Source organism: Hibiscus syriacus, unplaced genomic scaffold (genome assembly GCF_006381635.1).
Source record: "Hibiscus syriacus cultivar Baekdansim isolate YM2019G1 unplaced genomic scaffold, ASM638163v2 tig00012370_pilon, whole genome shotgun sequence".
NCBI classification, from domain to species: domain Eukaryota; kingdom Viridiplantae; phylum Streptophyta; class Magnoliopsida; order Malvales; family Malvaceae; genus Hibiscus; species Hibiscus syriacus.
Window position 1 is genome coordinate 1,087,104 of NW_024062270.1, and position 16,846 is coordinate 1,103,949.

General features: G+C 35.1%; 1 protein-coding gene across 2 annotated transcripts; it reads left to right on the forward strand.

Annotated features, from left to right (window-relative positions):
• The first annotated feature begins 1,392 nt into the window (after positions 1 to 1,392).
• Positions 1,393 to 16,514, forward strand: LOC120205297 (proteasome activator subunit 4-like). Of its 2 annotated transcripts, none has more exons than XM_039205206.1 (36): positions 1,393 to 1,693; positions 2,819 to 2,921; positions 3,015 to 3,127; positions 3,368 to 3,490; positions 3,933 to 4,034; positions 4,119 to 4,284; positions 4,770 to 4,886; positions 4,992 to 5,059; positions 5,173 to 5,274; positions 5,349 to 5,565; positions 5,754 to 5,990; positions 6,104 to 6,231; positions 6,304 to 6,421; positions 6,509 to 6,727; positions 6,828 to 6,983; positions 7,083 to 7,159; positions 7,250 to 7,455; positions 7,652 to 7,868; positions 7,954 to 8,033; positions 8,173 to 8,290; positions 8,380 to 8,550; positions 8,646 to 8,814; positions 8,887 to 8,930; positions 9,021 to 9,063; positions 9,140 to 9,285; positions 9,919 to 10,013; positions 10,155 to 11,056; positions 11,957 to 12,241; positions 12,340 to 12,435; positions 13,346 to 13,524; positions 13,651 to 13,732; positions 14,019 to 14,143; positions 15,008 to 15,100; positions 15,829 to 15,982; positions 16,079 to 16,209; positions 16,345 to 16,514. In XM_039205206.1, the coding sequence occupies exons 1-35, from the start codon at positions 1,533 to 1,535 to the stop codon at positions 16,118 to 16,120; spliced, it is 5,454 nt and encodes a 1,817-aa protein (XP_039061137.1). In that variant the 5' UTR covers positions 1,393 to 1,532; the 3' UTR covers positions 16,121 to 16,209; positions 16,345 to 16,514. The 2 variants fall into 2 exon arrangements, with proteins under 2 accessions (XP_039061137.1, XP_039061138.1); XM_039205207.1 differs by having other exon boundaries at positions 16,079 to 16,193.
• Positions 16,515 to 16,846: the final 332 nt, after the last annotated feature.

Genomic DNA, 16,846 nt, shown 5'->3' on the forward strand with positions numbered 1-16,846 from the left:
CTATTCAAATCAAGCACTTAAAATTTAACTTGTTTGATAATTTAAACCATTTAAATTTAATTAAAAAATTTTAGTTTAATTAATTTTTAGGGTAAATTACGCGTTTAGTATCTAAACTATAAATTTTGGTCCATTTTAGTACCTAAACTTTCAACTTTTTCAAAACCATACCTAACATCTAGTTTTTGTTTCATTTTAGCACACACCGTTAAAAACTTAACGTGTTTAGTACCTACTATCAATTTTGGTCGTTTTAGTACCTAAACTTTCATTTTTTTTTCAAAACTTAACGCTAAGTTTTTAGCAGGAGTACTAAAATGAACAAAAACTTAAATATTAGGTATGATTTTGAAAAAAAGATAAATGTTTAGGTAAGGATACACCGGGAATAATATTTTGTTTTGAAATAGGTTGAGTCGGACTTTGAAAAATACAATATTAGAATTCTTATTTAAGGTAAAAAATATTGGACTCTACTCGATCTAAAATAATAATATAATTTTTCTCTATATACTTAAATATAGTTGTTGTAATACTATTCTATTTATAACTTTATATATAATTTTTCTATTAGGTTTTGCATTTTATCGAATGTTTTTTTATATTCAAATCGAATCAAATTAAATATGATCTGGCTATATGAAGGAGAGTTGCCATGTAATAAAACTCAATTAGACGAACCACTGTCTAACACTAAGATCTAGGGTAAAGTACACAAACGATTTTTGATTATAAGACATTATTTTATTAAATCTATCAACTATTAAAAATTATAATACGATCCTTTATTTATAGAATGTTACTTTGTTAGGTCTCTCGACTATTAAAAGTTACAAAATGATCAATCGAGTATTTGTTATGTTCCAAACTTATCCTTTTTTTGTTAAAAAATTAGTAGTTTTTAAGTTGAACGTTAACATGATGGGCTGAGATATGATAGTCGTTTAAGATTTTGGGATCATATTTTATCATATCACAACCAGCAAGTTAACATTTAACTCATAATACTGTCAAATTTTTAATGAAAAATAATGAGTTTAGAACATAATGAATAATCAAGTGACTATTTTTTAACTTTTAATAGTTGAAGGACTCAACAAAACAACATTCTATAATTAAAGGACTATTTTGTAACTTTTAATAGTCAAGAGACTTAATAATGTAGCATTCTATTTTCAGAGGAACATTTGTGTACTTTACCCTAAAATCTGTGTGTACACAAAACAAGGTTAAATAAAAAAAGGAAAAGGTAATTAAACTGAAAAGCATAACCATCATTTCGTCCTCATTCGTCCCTCCCTCCTCCCTCCTCCCTCCCTCCCCCTTCCCCTTCCCCTTCCCCTTCTTCCCCTTCCCCAAGAAATAAAACAAAAACCAATTTCTTCTTAAACAAGAAAAAAGGAAATAAAAACACAAAACTTTCCAATTTCATCCATTCCCCTTTTTTTTTGAATCAGAATTTATAGTTTCCCAAAGCAGAACAAAAACCCAGAAAAATAATTTATTAAAGCTACACTCTTGAGGATTCAGATATGCATCTCTACAATGCATGGCTGCCCCCACCAGTTGCCGAGGAGACCAAGAAGGAGAAGGAGTCTTTCTCTCGGGTCGTTTCTTCGCTCAAGGACCTTTATCGACCCGATGACCCGGACTCCGTTTACTCCACTCTCAAGTGGATCTCTGTTATCGACCTGTAACCTTTTAATCCCTCGTTCTCTCTTTCTACACGTCTGCCTTTACTTTCCTTTTGCATTGATTTTTTATGTCGGGTTTTGATGTTTTCTGAAGAGCTACTTGTTTTTAGTTTTGGGTTGAATTTCTGTTCAATAATGACTTGATATTTTCCCTGAAATTTTAGACTATCTAATATAAAGAATTAACGTATTTTTTTATGGGATTTTGATTTATCATTGGGTTTTTATCGAGGGGGAGAGTAAGATGCTTGCAATTTATGTGGGCATTCGATCTTTATGAGCTATGTGGTGATTGCAACTTAAGATTTTTTCGGTTGACACCTTCAATCTAGAACTTTTAGCTTGAGAAGGTCTATAATCACTTGTGCAGTCCGAACCGTCTTGAATGCCGCCTAGATGGCTGGCATTGCACATGGAAAACCTGAAATCAATTATAGACTAGGCTCTTTGTTTATTCACAGTCAATTTTTTTTACTCCATCATTACCCTTTGCTAGCAGCTACAAGTGTTCCTGCTGTCTTTGATCAAATAGGGGTTAGAGATGGGTGGTTGACTGTGTATGGCACATGCTATGCTTGCTGAATTTCTTGGATAGAATTTTATCTTTAGCAGAAAAGTTCTCTTAGAAGTTAGCAACTTAGTTTATTTGAACAACTGTGATCTAATTCAATAATCAGATTTCTTTTATTACCTCATTTATTCTTTCCCTCTCCTTCAATTTATTTCCTTAGATTATAACATATATGGGCATGTTAGTGCCATAAGGAATGTTCATAGCTGTTATTGGATGATTTATTTCTTGTCTAGTCTTAGTTGGACTGATCTATTTTTTCTATACGTGATCCATGAAGAACTTCCCCTCTGAATAAAAAATTCTTACAAGTGTCTATAACATATCTGACCTTATGTGAATATTTAGTTTAACAATTACTGACACCTTGATTATCTGTGTCAACATATAGTTGCTTTTAATTTTACATTCATGGTTTTAGTTTTGGAAAATGTCAAATTGGCACATATAGGCATGCTACTCAGATTGTTGACTATGTGTTGTGCACCTGACCATGACAGTAAAAGGTGAATTTAGGGGCGTTGAATCTGACTTACTAGTTATTGCTTTGCAGTTTTATAAAGGCCAAAAGTGATATATCTTTGGACGATGTAGTTTCAGTTGTTGAGATTGGCTTAGAATTATTCCACAAATCACAGAGCAAGTTATATGTGCAGGTAATACATTGAATAGTAGAAAGAATAATCTTTTTATTTGTTCTTCTATCATTCTTTTCTTTTTCTAATTGAATGTTCCTTGTAACATTTTAGGTTAGATGGGGAAACATCTTAGTGAGATTGCTTAATAAGTATCGAAAGAAGTTGTTCTTGAAAACTCAGTGGCGTCCTTTGTATGATACTCTTATTCATACACATTTTACAAGGTTAGTTATTCGCCATGTGCTTTATAATACATGGCCTTTTTGTTTTTGAATCCATATTATTGGTAGATTTCTGGTCAATAAAAGCTTCTTTTCCCAGTAATTCGTCCCCATTTAAACTTGTGCTCTATATGTATTTTTTATTCACCACTTAAAGCCGCTCGATAGGTTAATATGATGGAACAATGCATTCAATTCAATTGTTTAGATGCTGCTTGTCCTTTGATCATGTATATTCTTCAGGAATACAGGTCCAGAGGGATGGAGATTGAGACAGCGGCATTTTGGGATGGTTACTTCTCTTGTTCGATCATGCCGACATTTTTTTCCAGCTGGTTCTGCCTATGAAATTTGGTCAGAGTTTAGGCAAGTGCTCTGCAGTTTTCTCAGTCAGTTTTATCCACATTTTCTCTATAAACTTGTGTGGTTTTTGTTTTCTAAATTGATGTCAAACTGTCTTAGAAAATTATAGATCCTTTTGTTAGACTTTTTTTTTGGAATGACAATGAACAAGGTTTGCATTTTTGTTAATGGAGTTCCTATTTTCTTAGGAACAAATTTTGGGATCCTCTATAATACTGTTCTTATGCTAAAAATTGGCTAGCCAATAAGAAATCAAAGTAATCAAAGTGGTTGCTAAGGTCTTTGTATCAGGAACTTATTGATCTCTTCATTTAGTATCCACGGTTCTCACAAAAACTCTAGGTTTGGTTTTTTCAGTACCTTACGAAATTGTATTATCTTCAAGGTAACTGTGGCTAATATTTTTTAAATGCTCCAATCAATTTCCAATTTTTTTAATTCTCAGATCTCTTTTAGACAATCCATGGCACAATGCAACCTTTGAAGGAGCTGGATTTGTGAGACTCTTCCTTCCTACAAATGCAGAAAATCAAGATTTTTTCTCAGAGTAAGGAGAACATTTGGGAACTGTCGTGTGTTGTTTCCACTGGAGTACCTTGAGAAAACTAATTTCCAATTTGTGACATGGCAGTAATTGGATTAGAGAGTGTATGGAACTCTGGGACTCAATCCCAAATTGTCAATTCTGGAACAGTCAATGGACTGCTGTTGTGGCTCGTGTAGTGAAGAATTGCAAATTTATTATCTGGGAGTGTTTCTTACCGACACTATTTACTAGATTCTTGAACATGTTTGAGGTGAGTATAAGCTGAGTGTCATTGGTCCTTATTATTGTTGGTTTGGAAGAAGTGATCATATCCAAATAGTTGCAGTTGCTTAAACTCCGAAATACATGCACCCTTGCTGATGAGTAATATATAAATTCTTTCTTTGGGAACTATTTATCAGAGACATTGTTAAAACTTAAAACTTAAGCTGATCTTAGTTTTCTATAAGAAAGCTTCAGTATGCTTTTCCTTTCTTATGCTAGTAATCTTTTGTCCCTTTTTCTCAATTCGTCGTTCCTGCTAGCTTTTGGTTATTTTGGAGTTGATCGCATGTTTCAGTTTCAATCAGCTTTGTTATTGTTCAGTACCTTATTTTTCTCAATTCTTATTTCCCTCTAGGTTTTGGGTTCTCTTGGAGTTGATTGTTTCTTCCAGTTTCTATCAGCTTTGTTGTTATTCAGACTATTCTTAATTTTTATATGTTAAATTTCTCATGCCGTCTCTGGCCATTTCAGGTTCCAGTGGCAAGTGCAAGTGGATCTTATCCTTTTTCTGTGGATGTACCCAGAAATACAAGGTTCTTGTTCTCCAATAAGACAGTCACTCCTGCAAGGGCCATTGCAAAATCAGTTGTAAGATGAGAAAAACCATGGCTCCTGTATTCAGGAATTTTGAATTGATGCTCATTTACGTTCCTGTGTATATTTTGATACTCAGTTTGGAACATAATATTACAGGTGTATCTATTAAAGCCTAGTAGTGTGGCACAAGAGCACTTTGAGAAATTGGTCAACCTCTTGGAACAGTTAGTTTACCAACATTTTTATATGCTTTAGTTCTGTTTTCAAGTTATATGTCTACTCAATTGGTTCTATCCGTTGATCCTCATTTTTTGTTTTTTGCTTATTTTCTTTGTAGGTATTATCATCCCTCTAATGGTGGTAGGTGGACATATTCATTGGAGCGATTTTTGCTCTATTTGGTGATTACATTCCAAAAGCGCTTACAGCAGGAGCAGCAGTAAGAATCTTCTGGCAAAATTGTGTATGCGTTTTTTATTTGGAATGCGTTCCACTTATATGCTTTGATTTCAGGAACACGGATAATAACATTCAGGTTGAGCTTTACTTAGGAAAATCAGAAAGGATTGCATTTGTCAATGTACTGCTGAGGCTAATTGATCGTGGACAATATAGTAAAAATGAACATCTTTCTGAAACTGTTGCTACGACAACGTCGATCTTATCCTATGTGGAGCCCTCTATGGTTCTTCCATTTTTGGCTTCTCGATTCCATATGGCCTTGGAGACGGTTAGTAATGTTATATGCATTTTTTTGTGAGATAGTGTTGTTAAAACTTTTTTGCTGGTTGATGTATTGTTTGATATATTTTTATCTTAGTAGTACATTGATTTGACTCTTGACTGAATTCTATTAGCTTTTAAATGTATGCTGCTTTCCTTGAGTTGACTTATTTTTTCCAATGTTTTATCTATTAGATGACTGCCACACACCAACTGAAAACTGCTGTGATGTCAGTAGCATTTGCTGGACGTTCTCTTTTTTTCACATCCCTATCAAGTAGTTCGGTTAAATCAGTTGATCTTGAAGGTGGTGATGATACATTCATTGCTCTTCCCATGATTTCATTATCAAATGCACTACTTGGGATGGATGCAAACGATCCTCCTAAAACCTTAGCAACTATGCAATTAATAGGCTCCATCTTTTCCAATGTAAGTTTTAAGCCCCCAATTCTTGCAGCATATTGTGTCATGTTTAATCTCTTTCAAATACTTGTTTCTTTCTTTCTTTTTGTCCCCCCCCCCTAATCCACTTGTAATTTCAGATGGCTATGCTGGATGATAATGTGGACGAGCTGTCATTCATGCCCATGATTCTCTTTTCTGAATGGCTAGATGAATTTTTTTGCTGCCTATTTGCGTTGCTTCTACATCTGGAACCTAGCAGTGTTCTGTAAGCGATGGGTGCTATTTGGTCACAATGTTTGGTTCAATTATTTTGGAATTATTTGCTTCTTTTTTTCAGGAATGAAGGCCTTCATTCATCAGCAACATCAGGAACTTTTCTAGTTGAAGATGGTCCGTACTACTATTGCATGCTTGAAATCTTACTTGGGAGACTTTCGAAACAACTATATGATCAGGTTCCTGCTTTCGGTTCAAATCATAAGGTTTTGTATTTTTCCTTTTTGGAATTTATTTCTGCTAACTTTTCCTTAAAATCGAAATAGGCTTTAAAAAAAATCTCCAAGTTTGTTCGGACAAATATTCTTCCTGGAGCAATTGCAGAGGTTGGACTGCTTTGTTGTGCATGTGTTCATTCAAATCCAGAAGAGGCAGTTGTTCACCTTGTAGAACCAATTTTATCATCTGTTTTGTCCTCTTTGAATGGAACACCTGTTACAGGATTTGGAGGAAGAGGAACTCTGGATCCCTCTGCTTCAACCAAGGTGTTTCTCTCTCTCTCTCTTTTCAAATGGTGTCCTTGGTAGCTTTTTCTCTCTTCCATATTTTTGTAGTGGAAGTTGATAAATATATTTTCCTTTGTAGGCTAAACCCACCCTTTCTCCAGCTCTTGAAACAGCAATTGATTATCAATTAAAAATATTATCAGTTGCCATCAGTTATGGAGGTTCTGCATTTCTCCATTATAAGGATCAGTTCAAGGAAGTGATTGTTTCTGCATTTGACTCCCCATCTTGGAAGGTTACCCCCTCTTTGAATTAAATGATTTATGAAAATGTCTTGTTTAGTTTCACTATTTTTTTTAAAAAAATGTTTAGACCGACTTGTTTCTAAAAACAGGTTAATGGGGCTGGTGATCATCTTCTTCGCTCCCTTCTTGGAAGCCTGGTCCTTTATTACCCTACGGATCAGTACAAGTATTCTAAATTCATTTCATTTGCTCAAATATTTATGATTGTCCATTTTAGTTTGCCTTAGAACAAAATAAAGGAGATTCTGGGTTTTAGGTGCACCTTCAATCACCCTGCTGCTGCTGCATTAGAGGATTGGATCAGCGCAAAAGATTATTCCAATGGAGAACTGAAGGGCCCTAAGTGGCATGTTCCAAGTGATGAAGAAGTTCAGTTTGCTAATGAACTTTTGATTCTCCATTTTCAATCAGCCTTAGATGATCTTTTAAGAATATGCCAAACTAAGATACACTCTGATCCAGGTGAACACAATCTTGTTAAATATTGTAAAAGCCCAATATCTGAATAATTCAGGAAAACCCATATGGTGAAGGGTGCTAATGTTTTTCTTTTTTCATTTTCAGGGATGTTATTAAAGTATTGATTTTCTAACAGTCATGCATTAATTCACATGATATTTTTTTCCTTTTTGACTTTTACAATCAATTTTTCATGCAGGCAATGAAAAAGAGCACTTGAAGGTGACTCTTCTACGAATTGACTCTTGCTTGCAAGGTGTATTATCATGCTTGCCTGATTTCAGTCCACCTTCCAGGAATGGCATGATCGAAGAATCGAGTTATCCTTCTTTTCTAATAGCTGGAGCTACAGGTGCAAGGGTTGGCAGCATTCAACTGCGAGAAAAGGCTGCTGAAGTCATTCACACTGCCAGCAAGTAATAGCTCTAATTTCTTTGTTTTCGAGCTTTACAATCTAGGCAGCTACAGTTGCTAAATCTTCTGCTTTTGCCGTGTGCACAGATACTTACTAGAGGAAAAATCAGATGACAGCATTTTATTGATTCTCATTATACGGATCATGGATGCTCTTGGAAATTACGGTAACGGACAGTACATATGGATGAAATGAATGTCTTAAACTTACGGGGGATGCTAATAGTTTGCTTTAATTGTTTTTCCCCTTTTTTGACTTGTATCTTATTTCTCACATAAATTTATTTTCCAACCTGTTTCATATAGGAAGTTTGGAATATGATGAGTGGACAAATCATAGGCAGGCTTGGAAGTTGGAATCTGCTGCCATTATAGAGCCTCCAATAAATTTTATATTGTCTTCACATTCTAAAGGAAAGAGAAGGTACAGTATTCTATCTTGATGTTCCGTGTGGCAATTGCATGTCCAATGCTAAAGAGGATCGTGACATCTAATTTATTTGTGCATTACAGGCCTAGGTGGGCTCTCATTGACAAGGTAGATATGCACTGCACTTGGAGATCATCACAATCATCTTATCATCTGTTTCGCACAAGCGAAAATTTCTCTCCACCAGACCATGTAATTTTGTTGATGGATGATCTTTTAAATCTTTCTTTGCATAACTATGAAAGCGTCCGCATGTAAGTCTTTGCATAATTTAAGCTGTTAGGAGAGTACATCCTTGTCAAAACATGTTTTCGATCTTAACCGGCAATTGCTCTCGCTTGTTTGTTAGGCTTGCTGGAAAGTCTCTGTTGAAGATAATGAAGAGGTGGCCATCTTTGATTTCGAATTGTGTATTCTCTCTGTCTGAGAACTTGAGGAAACCCAATTCACCTGAACATGCCGTTTTAGGTTCTTGTGCTGTGCTTTGTACACAGACAGTACTCAAGCATTTGACAATGGTAATCATGCAGCATAAAGTGGTATTAGTTATTCTAAAATACTAGTTTGCTAATAACCACTCATTATTTCAGGATCCAAAAGCATTCTCCTCATTTCTCCTGGCTGTTCTATTAAGGTGACCTCGATTTCTTTTCTAGATTTACTTTAAACTACTCATGAAGTTACATTAGATACCATTGCCTTGTATTTTTTTCACAATTTTCAGCTCTCATCATGAAACAATGAAAGCCCAGAAAGCAATCAATGAGGTATAGTCTTGTCCTGTGGTAATATTCTGTAGGTCACTTGTCAATTTTCTTGCTTATTTTTCCTTTATGCTTCCAGCTTTTTGTCAAATACAATATCCACTTTGCTGGTGTTTCTAAAAGAATATTTAGGACGATGGACAATCATATAGATACCCCAGATTTTGCAGATTTGGTGTCTCAGATTGGTTCAATGAGTTTTGATTCTACAGGTTTGCATTGGCGGTAAGGATAACTGTTTGTGCAATTGATATGATGTTCGTGCTTGCTTGCTTCTTTCTTATTAGTTGTCAACATTTATGTGGGCTTCCATGATTTTCAACTTTTGTTGTAAATTGCATGTGTGCGTTATTTTCATTTTACACATTTAAGAATTAGTTTCCTACCAAACCTTGAAATAATGTGATATTAGACTAATCCTTGAGAGATTGCAAAAAAGCAGTTGATTGGATCTTGATACCTTTTTCTGCCCCAACGTTTTTTCGTTCTTTGGTTGAGGAAATTGGGGCCTCTGTATCTGCTAGGGGTATTATTATTAATTGGATTCCAAGGAATTGTAATTGGGAAGCAAACAAGCTAGCTAAAGAGGGGATTGGTTGAGGTGTTGTGTTTATTGTTGTAGTGTTATGTATTTTATCTAGGGATGTTTATTATGTAAGCAGTATCTTATGTAATTATGGTTTATTAATAAGATGAGGCACTCTTTTCCTCCTTCCTCTAGTTGCCTCTTTCACAAGAGCCAACTAAGAGGGAGGTTTTTAATGAGGCCTCCTATTCCTATATAAAAAAAATGTGATATTAGACTAAGGCTCATCTTTTCTTTATTTTTATTTTTGGTGTTTTATTCTTTGGTTCCAGGTATAATCTAATGGCTAATAGAGTTTTGCTATTGTTGGCTATGGTGAGTCGCAGTGACCCACACATTTCACCAAAAATCCTTTCTGAAACTGCTGGTGAGTGTTTTTCTTGGTCACAACACAATGGATGCTTTCTTTAACTGTCTGCCAATATTTGGCCCCATAATTTAGTAGGAACTTTTCAAAGTTATATATATATATCTTTATTTGTTCTTTTTTAAATTTTTGCCTGCTTAGGTCACTTCCTAAAGAACTTGAAGAGTCAACTTCCTCAGACTAGAATACTTGCAATCTCGGCTCTTAATACGCTATTAAAAGATTCACCTCATAAGATATCAGCTGATGGTCGACCAGTATTCTCTAAGAAATCACAAGAAAATGCTAAATCTGCCCTTGAAGGAGCATTACTGGAGATATTTCAGGAAGAGGGATTCTTTAATGAGACCTTAAATAGTTTGTCTCATGTCCATATAATAACTGATAATGACAGTGGCTCTTCTAGAGGAAATCATGGGAATTCTTCCTTTCAGACCTTGGCTGACAGATCAATCACCTGTTTTTATTTCGACTTTTCAGCTTCATGGCCACGTACTCCTAGTTGGATCTCCTTTTTAGGAAGTGATACATTTTACTCAAACTTTGCCCGTATATTTAAGAGATTAACACAAGAATGTGGGATGCCAGTTTTATCGGCTTTAAAAAGCACATTGGAGGAGTTTGTAAATTCCAAAGAGAGGTCTAAGCAGTGTGTTGCTGCTGAAGCATTTGCTGGAGTGTTACATTCTGATGTCAATGGTCTTTTAGAGGAATGGGATAGCTGGATGATGGTACAGTTGCAGCATATTATTCTAGCCCAATCGGTTGAATCCATTCCTGAGTGGGCTGCTTGTATACGTTATGCAGTTACCGGGAAAGGAAAGCATGGGACACGAGTTCCCCTTCTGAGACAACACATTTTGAACTGTTTGTCGAAACCTTTACCTCCATCTGTAACTACAACTGTAGTTGCAAAGCGCTATGCTTTTATTTCTGCTGCACTTATAGAGCTATCACCACAAAAATTGCTTCTGCCTGAGATAGAACTACACTATAAACTTCTGGATGAGTTGCTGGGTAATATGTGCCACTCGTCAGCCCATGTAAGCTTGCTTCTCATCTACATATGTCGATTTCACATTAAAATTATTGGGGCGTGACTTAGTGTTAATCTCTCTCTCTCTCTCTCTCTATATATATATATTGTCCTCAGATCTGCTCCGAGTTGTTGGACAGATAACCTTAAAAATCTGGATATTATCAAGATGTTTTTCTTTAGCTTATCGGTGTATCTAAAGTCTCGAACTTTTGGGGGAAAAAACAGTATAGCCCCTGGAACTTATTTTGGACCAATGTGGCCCTTAAATTGAGGGGGAAAAAAACAATCAAGCTGACCTTTTGATCAACGGAAATTATCGCTGACCTTACGGTGCTAACATGACAGTTCAAGTGCTGACGTGGTAATCTACAGTGGATGATTATATGGCAGAGGGGTTTAAATCTTTTAGAAAGTAGAGAGTTTAATTGATTTTTTATAACGTTTAAGAGTTTATTTTATTTTAAGAAAAAAAATTAAAAAATTTAAATTTAAAATATTAAAAATATAAACAATATTTAAAATAAAAAATAAAAAATAATTTTTTTATTATTATTTTTGAATATTCTAATATTTTTATATTTTAGAATTCAAATAATATCTTATTTTAAATTTTTTATTAAAAATTAAATTAGCCCTCAAACTTTATAAAAAAAATTAATTAAGCTCCTAAAATTAATCCCTTCTGCCACATCATTCTCTATCCTGGACTACCACGTCACCACCGTAATGGTAAATGATGATTGCCGTTGGTCAAAGGTTTAGAACAATTTTTTCTTATTTAAGGATCATATTGGATGCAAAATAAATTTAGGGGACACGTTTTCTTTTTTCAAAAGTTTGAAAGCCTCGTGTACCATTAACCCTTTTTATTTCAATAAATCTAATAAAATTTTGTGTTTGGTAGGTAAGGGAAGCAATTGGGGTTACCCTTTCTGTGTTGTGCTCTAACATTCGGCTTCATGTGTCATCTTCACAAGATCATTCAAATGAAAGGGGAACGACTGAGATTAATAATAACCAACTTAAGCAGGAAAACTGTGTTCAACTACTAATAAAAAGAGCTTCTGATGTTGTTTTGAACATTCAGAATTCCAGCCTGTCTGATGGTTCAGATAACTCGACAGATAAAAATATTAGAACTGCTATTCAGAATGGTGATTCGCAGGATGATGTCAAATGGATGGAAACTGTAATAATTTATTTCCTCTTTCTTTAATTACTTTTAATTTTATATTCTTTGCTTTTCTGTGTCTCGGTTTGATCACTTTTCCTTTGTAACATGGGCAGTTATTTTATTTTATCGTCTCTACTTTGAAGTCCGGAAGATCTTCATATTTGCTTGACGTTATTGTGGGGCTTCTTTACCCTGTAATTTCCTTGCAGGTATGTAAAAGACATTCTTCTGGGTATTTGTTTTGGATTTTTTAACTGGGATATGTTCTACTGTCTTACATCAATTTGAGTGGTTTATATTCAACTTAGTGTGTTTTTTCTCTCTCCCAAACATTATAGTCAAAACAACTTTTTTTCAGGCCAAAAAATTTGGTTTTGAATATATTGTTTCAGAATATGGAGATAGAAAAAAAGTTCCTTTACTATTGCTGAAAACAATTATCGTTATGTTAGAGGCGGATTATGGAATTTATCGTTCCTCATTCAGTTGAAAATTCATGGCATTTACAGTATGGCTTACTTTCATTGCATTTTTTTCTTTTTAGATTCTGTTTGAACTTGTATTTCTCTCCAGTTTAGGGGCTCAACATTTTTTACAATGAGTTATTTATTGCAGATAGAAGCCTCTGTTAGTTAAACTGTGGTAATTTAGGTTTATTCGTCATTAAACATTTTAAAGGCTTTGCATCTTGGAATTTGGATGAAAATATCTTGGTTTATGATTTTATTACACTCTTAATCTTGATTGGCTTGTTGATTTGTAATTGGTTGTTAATATGCAACTTCCATTTAACTCGTCCACCATCTGAATTGGGCTGTTTGCTTGAGCCGCCTTCCCCATCCACAAATCTGTTTTACTTGCCATTGCACATTTTGGTGATCACTAGGACACAGCAAATTCGAAGTATGATATGGCATCTCTAATAAGGCCTAGGTCATTGTTTTCTTTCTTCATTTAGCATACATCTGCTCTCAGAATTCTTGGAGCAAATTGACATAGAGCTGCCTCATTGGAACTCTTTATCTCTCTATAAATTTGGCTTTTTGATTAGCTGATCTGCTAATGTCTAATTTTTTGGCCATCTCGACTTTATATCTAAGATATTTGGGCCTTTTGAAGGAAACATCTAACAAGGATTTGTCAACATTAGCAAAGGCAGCGTTTCAATTGCTAAAATGGAGAATCATTTTAGAACCCCATCTCCAGAAGGCTGTTTCTGTTATTCTTTCTTCTGCAAGTGATCCTAACTGGCGAACTAGATCAGCAACTCTAACATATCTGCGAACTTTTATGTTCAGGTGTGTTTCTTCTTTAAGGGGTTGGTAATTTCCTATTTTAGCAAAGCTAGTGGCAGGAGTCACCTCCTGAAAATAGGTTGATAAAATTTCTGTATGTGCCATAATCACCGTTGTGCTTTATGAAAGGCATACTTTCATTCTCTCAAAAGGCGACAAACAAAAAATCTGGAAAACAGTGGAGAGGCTCCTTCAAGACAGTCAAGTGGAGGTTGTATTCTTGTTTTTTGTCTATATCTTATATGACAGTTAATATTAAACTTTATAATGTGGGACATTTTATTGATAAAGAAAAGGAACTCTCGGAAGTTATCAATTGAGTTATGGTCTCTGAATGAAGTACAAAATAACAAAATTTGAAGTCATGTGCTTTCACAATAATTGTTTTACAAGGGATTCCCTGATTGGAAATGTCTTTTGCCCCAATTTGAGGATTAAGGTCCTTGGGCAGGAAACATGATATTATTACTTTGAACTAAAATGCTACATTTTCTCAGGTAAGAGAGCATGCTGCTGCGGTGCTAGCTGGTCTAATGAAAGGTGGGGATGAAGATTTAGCTACAGATTTCCGTGAAAGAACTTATGTAGAGGCAAATACCATTCAACGAAGTAGAAAGACAAGGTATTTGTATGTCAATTATTTGGTTTAATGGAAGCTAATTCTTTTAGATGCTATAAATTTAAGTTGTTTTGATGGGGTTAGAGATGATTGCAAGGTTTTATCCTCAAGCATGAGAGAATTCTTAATGCTAATCTTGCTAATGCCCTGATAATTTTAGCTTCTATAACGAATCTCAGTTTACATCTGTCCAAAGGAAAAACTATCAGCATATAAATGATTAGATGCTTGTCCTACATTGCTTCATAAGAATACAACTCTGCACTAATGATCAAATTCTGAGCTTTGAAGTTGCCTGATGAATTTATAAGATTTATGTATTGACTGGGTTTTGGAATTCTCTCCGACATCATTGTACTTAGTGATATTTGGTTGTCATCCCATTTATGCTTACATTAAAGTTATTGTCCTCTTTGGGCATCCAAAAGAGCCCCTCAAGACTGTCACCCAACGGTGCACCGAGTGGCAATTGGTACCGTGTAGGACTCAAAAAGGAAGTGGTCCTTGGTACACTATTAAGTGAGTATGCCTTGAGGGGCTTGTGGTCTCTGAGTACCCAAAGAGGACAATACCTTTGATGTAGGCGTTCACATGGGCATTGACTGAATTCTGGTACACATGTTTAGTGGTGCCACCGAGATGTCCAGAATCCAGTCATTTACAATCTGTGCGTGCAACTGCTATAAAACCTATATGGTACCATCTAGATCAGAAAACTTATACAAGCATCTTAATCATAACTTGTAATTAAATAGCTTATTTACAAATAAAATACATCCATTCACATTAACCTCTAAATGAGGTCCTGGTTTCAGTTTGCCGTTGATATCTATCTATGCAAGTCTAATCATAAACTCATGAATGCAGGAATAGAAATTCTGGGCACTCCGTGGCATCTGTTCATGGTGTAGTACTTGCGTTGGCAGCTTCTGTGTTATCAGTACCATATGATATGCCCAGGTCGGTCTATTTTAAACATGATAAATAGTTCGAATGTTAGTAATAATTCAAGAATTAGTAGATCATAAGATGTTTTACTAGGACAAAAATTAAAGCGCTATTTCTAAATCCTTGGGTTTCAGTTAAAAACAGTTTAAAGCACTACAATTACTTCATTTGTTTTCACTATGACTGTTCCAGGGGCAATTTTTAAACTTAGAATCCTAAGAAATATGATTTGGTCAATGCAAAAAATACATTTTAGTTTTAGAAATTTCCATTTAATTGCTTAATATTTGAAAATATTATTTTTACCAGGAAGTAATAGTATTTCAGAATCATCCATATATTAGCTTTCCCTCATATAATACTCTTCAAAGCATGAACGAAGTTGTTGCAGAAGCGGAAAAATGTTTTTTTTAAGAACAAATGAAGAAAATGTTGGGAGAATCTGGATCTCAAAAGTGTAAAAATCTAAGGCTGATAAATTCATCTTTCTTGGGTACATAAAATACTGCAGAAACCTTCTGAAGTTAAATTATTAGGCACCTAGTTTGTTTATATTAAGAGAGGTAGGTGGATATATTGATATGCATTTTAAATTTTTAATATGACTTGTTCAGTTTGTAAAATATGGAATTATGGGTCTAAAGCGGGACCCTAGGAATCTTGGTGACCGAGGAAAATGAGATTCTTTCAGGCTTGTTAATTTTCAAGCTATGTTATTGATGTACAAGTTCTTTTTGCAGTTGGTTACCTGATCACGTCACATTATTGGCTCACTTCGGTGGGGAGCCATCGCCTGTAAAATCAACAGTGACGAAAGCAGTTGCAGAGTTTCGGCGTACACATGCAGATACATGGAATGTTCAAAAGGATTCATTTACTGAAGAGCAACTTGAGGTATCTTCATAAAGCTACGAATGATAAAGGATTTTTGATTAAGCTGAAAAATATGATGCTTAGCTATTGTTTTACTATTCTCTGTTATGTTTACAGGTCCTAGCAGATACATCGTCTTCATCATCATATTTTGCTTGATCTAGATAGCTTTCCTTGACCAAGAGAGGCAGAAGATTTAGCAGAAAACAATGATCGAGAAAAATAGTGACAGGTTTTATCGTTTTCTTGTAAGCTTCATCATAGTTGAACCGTAGAAAGTTTTATTTGCGTTGCCAAATATAACCTTTTGTCTCTCACTTGAAGTTTATTGTTGGCCATGTAATAGAATTTTTTGCCTACATTTTTATTCTTTGTTGTTGAAGGCTTCTCTATAAATGGGATTGATGAGATCATCAGATGGTCCCCTCGGCATCCAAGAACTGGCTGTGCTTAAGGTCGGGCGGGCTGAAGGTAATTAGTCAATCGCAAGCGGCAGCTTTTCCCACATCTTCGGAGACCTGGAAAACGAACCCCATTACTTTGAAAACAAAAAGTGAAACACGTATGAACCCAAGTGCATTGTGTTTGCCCGGTAAGAAAAGACGGACCGGCACTCTTGGGGCTGAGACGCCAACTGCAGGTGCCGTGTCAGGCGACGTAGGTGGATAACTTCTTGTCTTCCTCGGGTGTCCACTGCCCTCCTTCAACAATGCCCTTCTCACAACATGCAATCCGACCCATCTTTATTTTAATTATCCATAAATAAAAGCAAAGAATAAGGTTAAAGAGTGGGCAGCCCTACTTATCCTTAGACATCTGGTGCATATTTTTATGTGGTGTTCATGTTTCGAGTACTTAGGGTTTTAGTTCAAATATTAGTGTTAT

Bases quoted from the DNA above. Each gene is read 5' to 3' on its own strand.
- LOC120205297 (XM_039205206.1), top strand. From the start codon at position 1,533: ATGCATCTCTACAATGCATGGCTGCCCCCACCAGTTGCCGAGGAGACC. The intron at 4,035-4,118 runs GTAAGGAGAACA...GTGACATGGCAG, and splicing joins AATCAAGATTTTTTCTCAGA to TAATTGGATTAGAGAGTGTA. The intron at 6,728-6,827 runs GTGTTTCTCTCT...TTTCCTTTGTAG, and splicing joins ATCCCTCTGCTTCAACCAAG to GCTAAACCCACCCTTTCTCC.